Source organism: Canis lupus, chromosome 22, assembly GCF_003254725.2.
Source record: "Canis lupus dingo isolate Sandy chromosome 22, ASM325472v2, whole genome shotgun sequence".
NCBI lineage: Eukaryota > Metazoa > Chordata > Mammalia > Carnivora > Canidae > Canis > Canis lupus.
In genome coordinates, this window is record NC_064264.1 from 8,205,980 (window position 1) to 8,217,377 (window position 11,398).

General features: G+C 42.6%; 1 protein-coding gene across 1 annotated transcript in view; it reads right to left on the reverse strand.

The window, feature by feature from the left end:
• Positions 1-11,064, reverse strand: part of TNFSF11 (TNF superfamily member 11) — a 31,021-nt gene extending 19,957 nt beyond the window's left edge. Inside the window, exons 1-2 of the mRNA XM_025478185.2 lie at positions 10,852-11,064; positions 4,400-4,567 (exon numbers count right to left, since the gene is read on the reverse strand). Coding sequence (XP_025333970.1) covers positions 4,400-4,567; positions 10,852-11,064 — 381 coding nt within the window. The remainder of the gene's footprint in view (positions 1-4,399; positions 4,568-10,851) is intronic.
• Positions 11,065-11,398: the final 334 nt, after the last annotated feature.

The window sequence follows — 11,398 nt, forward strand, 5'->3', positions numbered from 1 at the left end:
TATTTAGTGCATAAATACATGGTTTTCTACTGAGACTGGCCGAGAGATCTAAGGGCCAAGTTCCCCTGCCCAGGCCTGAGCTCACCACTCCACTCCTCGGGCTAGCAGAGGCCAGAGAGGCTGCCAAAGCTGGAAACAAGAATTTCTTTATAAATTGGACACCATATTTGTACTAGTGTTTTCTTTATTGTCATAGACTGTTATGATAGACTTTGTAAATTGTGGTTGGTAGGGCTGGATCACTAAGAGGCTTTCAGAGTTCTGTGCTAAAGGGGAAAAAAAGCCAAGAAAGCCCAGCCACAAACAAAAAAGGGGGAAAACAGCATTACTTGTCTGACCAAAGACGGGCTGGGTAAACACCACTTTTTGCACACATATAATGTAATATTGTGCTTATGTCTAGCATTTGTTACCACTGGATGGGTTTGATCTTTCAATAATGATTGAAACCTCACATGTAATTTTCTTTTACGGGTTCACTCAATATCTATATTAGAATTAAGACTAAGATACAAACCTACTTACAAATGCCTGATACACCCATTCTATTTTCAGCACTGGCAAGAGAAATGAGAAATCTAATTATTTTGGCAAGATGTAGAGAATGTCATATTAACCAATAATTCTCATCAAAGGATAACACAGCTGGCAAATCACTATTTGGCGACAGTAAGAGAAGAATAAGTCCTTGGGTACAGGAGAAGTTATGGCAAGGTGCCTAGCACGGTACGTGTGCTTAATAAACATGGCTTGATTCTAATGAAAAGGTATGGATAACGCTCGTCTCCTTCTTAAAGAACTTCTTGTCTGGTTCTTGTCTGGAGGAAGAAATGGCATCTTCTACGTCTGAACACACATTGGTATGTATTATGACAGCTCCTTACTCTTTACAAAGGATTGCCTGTGTGTGATGTTATTAACCATGAATAATGGGTAAAATCTTGTGGCCCCATAACAAAAAAATGTGCTATTAACAAAATAAAGTTCTCCTCATTCCGTGAGTCATCCTAATCTGTAAATATAATTAAAACTGTGTGCCTTAATAAGAAGAGTTGATGGTTTCTTGTCTGCCCACAAATCATCCTCCTTTGGCTTGCCAGGTACCGAATCTCTTATAAGGAGTGTTACTTATTTGGAACGAGGCACCAAGTCTGCAACATGCCCCTAAAAGAATGAAAATTCTGCCATTGTTGCTGATTTTAAGTACACACTGGTTTGTCATACTATCTAGACAGCCACTGAAAGCTCAGAGGAAATGGAACAATGAACAGGCAGGTAGGGGCAGAAAAGTCCACTGAGGCAACAGAAGGTGTGGGACTGGCAGGGAGCAGTGACTGGCCACCAATACTCTCTTCAGCTGGGATTCGTTTCCACTTAGGACATGAGGTAAGGCTATCACTTCTTAAAAATAGTAAACAGGGATCCCTGGGTGGCTCAGCGGTTTAGCGCTTGCCTTTGGCCCAGGGCGTGATCCTGGAGTCCCTGGATGGATTCCCACATCGGGCTCCCGGCATGGAGCCTGCTTCTCCCTCCTCCTGTGTCTCTGCCTCTCTCTCTCTGTGTCTATCTCTATCATAAATAAATTAATTAATTAAAAAAAAAAGTAAACAAATCCTCCCAGTACCATTTTTGAATAATTCAAACTATACCCACTTATTTAAAATAATGTTATATTATACTAAAGACATACATACACACACACACACACATTCAATAAAGTCTGCTTTAAGGTGTCTGGTCTCGCACGGATCAGGACTTTGCATAGTTAAGTCTTTACCTTGCAAATGCCTTTGTAGAGTTTTGTAGTTTTTTTCTCCATAAGCTTTGTCCGTGCTTTGTTAAGTTTATTTTTAGGGCTGTTTAAAACATATGAATGGAATCTTTCATTTGCGTTTTCTAATTCTTGTTTGAAATTCTAATTTCAAAGAATTTCTAATTCTTGTTTGACAGCTAGTGATTATTACTTATTAATTTTTACCAACTGGTTTATTTTGCTTGCAGCCTTCTAACTCTTTTGAATTTTCCCAAGTATACACTCATAGCACATGCAAATTTGCCCTCTCCATATCTGTGTATGTATATATACGTATGTTTTCATATTTTATCCTCTCGTATAATTACATTAGCTAGTATATTCTGAACAATGTTAAATAATGTGGGCACACCAGGCATCTTCGTTGTATCCCTGGCTTTAAGAGAATGTTTCTATTTTTCATCATTAGCTAACTTTCAGATTGAAGTATTTTAGAAAAACATCAAGAATCCATCTGGTTCTGTTTTCTAATGGATTTTTTTCTAGGATCTAATGGATTTTAAACAACAGAAATAAATACGAATTTTTGTCCATCACTTCTTAGTATCTATGAGATGCCAATGTTTTTCTCTCTTGACCTATTAAGATGAACCACTTTTGCATTCTCCTAAAAAATGCTAATGGTATCTGTTCTTCTTAGTATTTTTTATTTTCAAAATTATCTTGGCTGATCATATTCTTCCAGAAAAAAAGCTCGAAGAGTAATTTTTAAGAACAGGTTACACCTGTGAAATTAAAAGCTTATCTCTTCATTGTAAGGAGGTACAATATGGGTCAATTCACACAGAAAGTTAAGAGACAATCATTTACCTAACCAGAATTACCTTAATTACGAGATCAGTTTCCAACTAATAGATTATCTCTAGTACATGCAAATCATTGTTTATAGACAGATTACTCAACATTAGGGAGAGGCAATAAAAAAGCAGACCAACAAAAATGAAACATAAAACCAAACAATAAAAAAGAATAGACTGGCATAATTGCTATTTCCATTGCTCAAAAATTATGATATAAGATAAAAAGATCAAATTTAAGCCTACATACTTTAAAATATGTATCCACTGCATAAAGCTAAGGACCTGTACACAAAGTAATAACAAAATGTAATATTTATAACCAGTATGCTCTTACAGATATTAGAGCAATATGTACTTCATTGATTCTATGACGCATTTTTCTTACATTTTAGTAACTCTGAAATTAAGATGCAGAGATTCTATGGTGATCACGTTTAATATTTGTGTCAACATTTGTTTCTTTGTGATGCATGAAATAATGATGTAAGTTGAAAACTGGTGGTATCGTAGATTTGACAAAATACAGCAAAAATCAACTTTATGGGTTATACAAAACAGCTTCATCTCCCTACCTCCACCCCTCCGACACATACTGTCTTTTTTTAAAAATACTATTACTATATGTAGATTTTTTTTTAAAAAATAGACTAAATTAAAATTCAATTTAGATTTAAGGAGTTTGGCAACTTTAGGATTTACTCTAAGATGATCAGAGATAGCCCAAGGAGTTGCAAATTAGAGGTTGGGATAAATGGGTACATGCAAGAGCCCACACAGATGTGCAAGCTAGTATGCAATGTGTGCAAGCAGTCATGCACCAGAGCTGCTGGATTCGACCCAGTTTTCGGTGGAATCAGTAAGTAAATTAATCCCACGACTGCAGAATTCTCAAGTGATTTTATTCAGGAAAGTAGAACACACAGTTATTAAATGCAGTGTTTCTCACTTAGAGTTGTTGGTGTAAGAGAAGTCACTGGTCTCCCCTGACCCCATCTCCTTCCTTTTCACCCAGATCTGGAAAATGAGAAAAATGGACACAGAGCTCCCACCTTGCCCACCACATCACTTTCATGCTCTGCTTGCTTACCTCCTCACCACGGATGTCAACAATGAATCAGTTACAATTATTCTTTAAAAAAAAAAAAAGATTTTATTTATTTATGAAAAAGAATGAGCACATGAACAGAGGGAGGAACAGAGGGAGAGGGAGAAGCAGGCTCCCAGTTGAGCAGGGAGCCAGACATGGGATGGGGCTCGATCCCAGGACCCTGGGATCATGACCTGAGCTGAAGGCAGATGCTTAACGGACTGAGCCGTCCAAGTGCCCCAGTCACAGTTATTCTTAACCAAGTCCTGGATCAACAGTTGTGGAATAGGAGATCCCACCATTACAAAACCAAACGTAAAGGAAATAGAAATAGCAGTGAGTCTTAGAAACTGAGGGAATGGTTTCTAGGGCAGGGGATTCATACTAGCAAACTGACCCGCTGACTACCACAAACTATCTTTGTCCTCCTTCAATGTATGAATTTAAGTGTCTCTTCTTAAACAAAAAAAGAAAAGAAAAGAAAGCGAAGAATATGTGCATGAACGTCTCTGGTCATCCTAATAAGCCACTACTAACTTCAAAAGAATTTTGCCAATCTCTTAAAAAAAAATTCTCTAGCTCTTTTTACAAATTATTAAAATGAAAAAGAACAAAGTCAACTGCACTTAGCCAGTATTAATTTTCAGTATTAGCAGGGTCAATGCGGGCCCTTGACTTAATATCCTCATGTGGGCTCACCTTTTGTACAGCGGCTCGGAAGGCCTGCTTAATGCTCTTACACGAATCAGGTATTAATTTTGTGTCTTGATTCTCCAGAGTTGTGTCTTGCAAATCTGCATTTTCATGGAGTTTGAAAATTCTATTAATGCAGTGAGTGTCATCTTCTGATATTCTATTAGGATCCATCTGAGGGGAAAAAAAAAGTCAAGGTGTAGAGTAATTATCATTGATCATTCTGCTATTTAATAAAGTGTGACTGACATAAGGCAAAAAATTCATTCTTTCACGAGTCTTTATATCTCCAACAATTAGTAGTTAGCACAATTACCCTCAAGTTGTTGAAACATTGACTTCTAATTCATTTTTATGAGTAGCTATGATTCACAACACAAGCATACACGTGTGAATCGTGGGGGAAATTATCAAAGTCGCCTGCCAAGGTGTAAGTCCTCATAGAGGGGAGGAACGCCAAGCAAAAATCGCTTGTGATCGGTGCAGGTAGAGAAAACTTTTTGTCTTTCAGTCATACCCAGCATGCTAGATGGGATGATGGAGCTCACTTGGATATTCAAAGCATGAAACCTACAAAAACCAGGTGAAATTAACACCATCTTTAACCACCATGTTTGGCTTTTTTCCTTAATCAATGTGTATTTTAACCAGCCAAAGAAAGGAGGGAGAAATCCATTTCCTAGGGCCCCCCCCCCCCAAAAAAAAACCCTAAAGCCAGAAGCATAATTTCCCTTTTTGTTGAAATCCTTATCAGTGTTTCTTAACCTGGAGTGGTACGTCTGCCAGGGGGTGATAGTGTCACATGGCGTGAAGAGGACTGCATGTGGTGAGCAGGCTGTATGGATACATGGAGGGGAGATGCTAAAATTCCTATAATGGAAGGGACTGTCTCACCCAAAATATCCCCACTGAGTTGTCAGCTGATCGTCTGCATAAACATTTCTTTAAGTATTACTCTTTTCTTGAAATCATCTGTCCCTTCCTTCTGGGGCTGTGACAAGCCCTTGTAGCAGTTTCGACTGCCAAGTAAAGGGTAAAGATAATTAGCTATCAATTGTTTTAATAACAATTGTCTAATTTATTGTCCTCTTCTTCCAAAAATTCAAGGTACCTCGTGTGCATTTGCTCATTAGTAGGTACAGACTGGATGAAGAAAGGAACAATTATACAAGGTTATAAGCTCAGTGAATTAACAGCAGGTCTCTCTGTGCCTGGTTTATCTTTTTAAAAGTAATTAGAAAGATGTGCAGGTCTATTAACCAACCATCAGAAATAAACTCTATTACCCATATCTGAGATTCTCAAAATGAATGATAACCTTTCATCACATGTGCACCCACTAATACAAATTTTATTATTTCAGGCTTGCATATGGCAGAGGTATTGTTCAAGAAGCAAAGTTATTTGTGATCCATACTTATTTTCCATATTTTCTTTAAAATAATCAGTACAAAGTCAGAATATGTGAGTGTTTATATAAGGAAAGCTTTTTGATCACAATTTTTTTTTTTTTTTGGAAAAAGCTCAGTTATGCCAATAGGTTTCCCACAAAATCAGAGAAGCCTGGGCAGCTGATATGAAGGGTCACTGGGTTCAGACCTCAAGAAAGATGATCATGCCAAGGCCTCAGTTGGCTCACCACCAGAAAACTGCTGATCTACAGGAACAGTGTGGTGTTAGCAGGGGAAATGCCTGGGGACCCTAAAATTGGTTGAGCTCCAGGCTTGCTGACAGACCAAGCGCCATCCACAGAGCAGCAGCCCGCCAGGCTGTCACTACTGAAAGGACAGTCCAAGCACCTGTGGCTTCACAGACTCCCTGGGAGCTCCTTAGGGAAGGTGGACTCTCAGGTCCCTGGTGCACCGCCTGGGAATCTGCAACCTAACTAGATCCCAGGTCCTCCCCATGTACATTACAGTTTAAGAAGAAATGCTTTCCAATATCAGTTGTGCAGATGTAGACTTTCTGCTATTCAAATGTCTCGACATTTCCTTGGACACCAATTTTAAATTTTTTTTCACAAGTAATGGCAGTTAGTACAAACATCTCGTGACAATAATAATGGCTAATGAGCCAAGGCAAAGAAATGTAACGCAAGGACCTTGTCCCCTCTCTCTCTGTTAAAAAGTCTCCATGCCCAGATGCCACCCCCAGCCAACTGAATGCACATCCCTAAGGATGGGGGCCAACTGACTCTCTCCCGAAGGGCTTCAAATGTGCACTTGAGATCCAGTGTTTAGGAAGGTAATTCTAGAACTAAGACATATATAAAAATCATCAATCGTTTCCCCAAAAGAAATCATGAAAGCGTGGCAAAATTAATTTCAATATAGTCATTTATTTTGTTCTCTTAGAGGCCATACGTTAGAAATGTCTAGTGAAGCTGCAATCAAACGTCTTTCTTGTTCCAGTGCCTTGTGGCATTCCCTTCCCAAAAATGGAGACCAGGAGACAAGAGAGGAGTTGAGGAGTGGGGGTGGGCAGACCAGTGGGGAGCCCCTAGTGGGGGCCTCTCCTCTGGGAGTCTCCATGGAGGGAAGACCCCAGGTCAAGTCCAGGGGCTGAACCAAGGACTCTCCTATCCCACACCCTCTCTCCAGATGCCAGAGTCCCGATAGAGAATTTGCACGACTGAAAAAATGCTGCTTTTTCATCTTAGTTTAGCTCCTCAGTAGATAACTTCCATATTGCAAATTTCTAGTGTTGTGAATCATTTGAAAAGCTTCTTCAGTGAGTTGAACATGCCAGGCACAGGGCTAGATGCTGCCAATGAGGTAAGTGAGCAAAACAGGCAGCCCTTGCCTTCTTGAACTTACTCCACTCAACAGAGGAACGCAGAAACTCATCAGAAAAATCACAGCAAACCGAGTTACAAGAATTCATCGTCGCTAGAAGTGTCTACACATATTCTATAAACCTTGAACATCTGATTTAAAAGACTTTAAAAATGCGTTTATCAGATGATGTAGTTCCTATGAAAGTCTTTACAAAAAAGCTTCTTTGAAATGTAATCATTTGTAGGGTTAAATGAGGCAGGATGCTTGACATTTGTGCTACTTCTTTATCTTTTTTCAAACAGGCAGCCTGCACACCTCTACATCACAGCTGCAGCAGGGACGGCTCTCCTGTTTGGGTAGCAAACAGCCAGGGAGGTTGGTGTGTATACTGGGGGTTTGGGGGAAGAAGTTAAAAGGGCAACAGAGATGGTTTTCTGAAAAAGTTTATCTTGTAGCTAAACTCCAAACTTTGAATATGGTTATATGGATGTTTAAAAAAAAAAAAAAAGAAAGAAAGAAAGAAAGAAAACACACACACATAAATTCTACAAGCAACTTTTTGGAAGGTTTTTTTCTTCTTCTTTGCAAACCAAAGTATGAATACTATGTGGTAAATATATAGCACAAACCACATGCTATTTTTTCTTTGGCAAGGTTGGTGGAGGAAAAGTCAATCTACTTTAGATCTAGTACTTTTTTTTTTTTCTTTTCAATCTGGGTACATGCAATCTGCAAACATTTGGGAGGCTGATTCATTTTTAACTATTCAAACATGAGAAGGGGAAACAATTTTTTAAAAGTTACTGTAATTTTTACACTATTCTAAGCATTCTTCTAACTGCATTAAAAACTAAATTAACTGGTTTTGTTTTTTTCTTGAAGAATTACATAGCTACCTCTCCTTTAAACAAAATCAATAAAACTGGCTCCTTTTTCTCATTTGCTTACTATAAACTGTAAACACGTCACTTGATACTAAATGATTTCATTCTGATTCAGATGCATTCAGAAACCCCAAGTAGTTGACACTCACAACTTTAGTGGAATCAAAAAAAAATAATCTCTTACTTGGTACCAAGTTCTAATCTAAAGAATTGATATGACTAAAAATGTTGCATTAGTGATGGGTCAAATCAAGTCTATTCTCTTAGCTAGTAGAACTTTGAAAGAAGGCCTTTGGCATACATAAAAGTGGAAAGAATTGCAGAATGAACTCCCACAAACCCATCACCAAGCTTCAACAATTATCAAGCCATGACCAATCTCGTTTCATCTATAAGATGAACCTATTGTTTTGAAATAAATTCCGGACATCATAGCATTCACTTGTAACTACTTCGGTAAGCATCTCTAAATGATTAGGACTCCTTTAGGTAACAAAGGTAGATACATAAAGACTCCTAACTCTGGGAAACGAACTAGGGGTGGTGGAAGGGGAGGAGGGCGGGGGGTGGGGGTGAATGGGTGACGGGCACTGAGGAGGGCACGTGACGAGATGAGCACTGGGTCTTATTCTGTATGTTGGTAAATTGAACACCAATAAAAAATAAATTTATTATATATATAAAAAAAGGTAGATACTATCCTCAGTAAAATGCAAGCAAAGATAGTGGTGTCTTCCTATGAACACATTACTCCTTATATTACTTCTTTCCTAAAGAAGATGCCCCTTTAAAAATGCAGTACAAAATGGGGTTCAGGAGTAATGGTTAATACATTCTGCGTAAGTCTTAGAGAAACCTGTCCTTCATGGCATTTAGGAAAACTGTACCTATAAAATCTGATGCTATTAAATCTCCAAATGAAAATTTTCTAGCTACGCTGACTAGTTTGCACATTTACTTTGGAAGAAAGTGCTAAGAGCTTCACTATTACCCATGTAACATCAAGACTACTAAATTGTGATAAGGGATCATCCGACCCCCAAGCCTACCAGACCATTAATATTTCTGTGAAACAGCAGAACAACTGTCCTAAGAGCCCAGCATGCCACTTTCTACGTGGCCACACCCATCTCCATGGCTCCCACCAGCCTGAGCTAGGCATCATCCCTTGAGCTCATTCATTCCCCACTGCTCTTTCGTTGCTGAACATTCACTTCGCTACTACTGCTACAAAAATGCCACATCCCTAAGGTGTTAGAAAAGATAAATAGTAGAGAACTACTGTATCTTCTGTCCTTTTTCTGAATGCTGCTCTCTTGTTTGGCCAAGAATTTTAAGTCTTTTGTTATAGGTCCCTCCATTACGTGGCACCATATGATGCACATAGCAGGTGGACATTATATGTTGAATTAATGATTTACATGGCACCATGTGATGCACACAGTAGGTGGACATTATATGTTGAATTAGTGATTCTTAATTCACATTCCATAGCGCTTCATAGTCTCATCTGCAGTGTAGACACTCAATATATACAGACTTTACATGCGGGGAGGGGAGGGAGAAAACTGGATGGGGAAATGGGTGGACCACTCATTCTTGACGGCAGCATACTGTGATGAAAGAAAAACATTTCATCACTTTCATATTGATGTGAGTAATCCTTGTTGCAAAGTTGCTTTTTTAAGAAAAAGTTATCTCAACAGGTAAAGATTATTTTTATTAATATGCAAATACGAGTGTCCTAAAGTATCACTCATAATATTTAGACCTTTTTTTTTATAGTAGATAATCAAACTTGCTCTATAAAACACAAAACAGTAGACAACGAATATTTAACAAAAGGCCTGCGATTGCAAGCAACGAAGTTTAAGACTCTGGCACGCGTCAAAAACCCATACAGCGCAAGCAATGCCATGTTTTGATGCATCCAACTCGGTTTAGTAATCACCTTTGAATCTGAAAACCCATAAAGTCCAAACCCAACTCTCTTTTCCCATAAAAAAAAAAAAAGTGCACAGTCAGCCCTCCACTTCCTCTGAGAAAGAGTTCACAGCACCAGACAAGAACATTTGAATGAATCCAACCAACTGCACTGCAATTTCCAAGAAAACACAAGAGCATAAACCACCAGAAAGCATAATATTACAGATTTACCCCTTCCTTTCTACTATCTTTCTCTGCAGTTCCCAGCCCTCCTTCTCGTCTTTTAGAAGTTCGGTTATTTGCTGGGCTGTAGCGAGGCTGCGCCGGGGCCGAGGGCTCCACCGCGACCACACACACCTATAGCTTCTCCCTCCCTCCGCCCACCTGCGAGGGAAGGCCCGTGGTCCTTGCACCCCGGGGGGCGAGCGGAGCGCAGGGGTCCCCGTCCCCGGGCCTCTCCGGCGCCCCGGGCACCTCCGCCGCGTGCTGCGGGGGGGCCTCCTGCAGGGCGGAGCCCCGCGCGCCCCCGTGCCCCGCGGCCCCTCCCGGAGCGCACCTGCCCCGCCGCCAGCGCGGGTGGGGGGTGGGGGGGTGGCGGGGGGCTCCGGGCCGGCCCTGCGTGGCCGCGAGTTCGCTCCCGGCTCCGCACTGGGCCGGGGAAGCGCTTTCGGTGGAGGTGAGCGGCCAATGCTGCGTCGCGGGGGAAATTCAAACCCACCAGCCGGGCGAGCCCAGGGCTGAGCGCGCAGCGAGGCCGGGGGCGGGGGAGGAGCCCCGAGGGGAGCCCCGCGGGGAGCCCTCCCGAGGGTCCGGGCAGCCGGACTCCGGTTCCCTCCCGTGCAGCCGGGACCTTGGGGAGGCGGGCACTCACCTGAGCCCTGAAGTAGAGGAACAGGGCGACGCTGCAGACCACCTGGCCCAGCCCCAGCCCCAGGAAGGCCACGGCCACGGAGCGGGAGGCGGGCGGGGGCGCGGGCGGCGCGGGCGGCGCGGGCGGGGGGCCGTCGTGGGGGGCGCCCGGGCCGCCGCCCGCCTCCTCGGGGCCGCGCAGGTACTTGCTGTAGTCTCGGCTGGCGCGGCGCATGGCGCTCGGGCCGCGGGCGGTGCCCGCCTCGTCCTCTGCCCGCGAGCGACTCGGAAGGCGGCGCGCGGCCGGGCGGCCTCGACCTGGGGCCTCGGAGCCGGGGCGCTGCTCGGGGGCGGGCGGGCAGGGCGCCCGGACACCCCAACTCTTATACACCGCGGCCGAGGGCCGGGCCCGGGAGCCAATCAGCCCCGGGCGCGGCTGCTCCTCCACTCCCCCCGCCGGCGCCCCTTCCTTCCTCTCTCCTCCCTCGCTCTCGAACTCCGTCGCCCTCGCCGACCGGCCTCCCCGCGCCCCCGCCCTCCCCTCCCCTCCCCTCCCCTCCCCTCCCCAC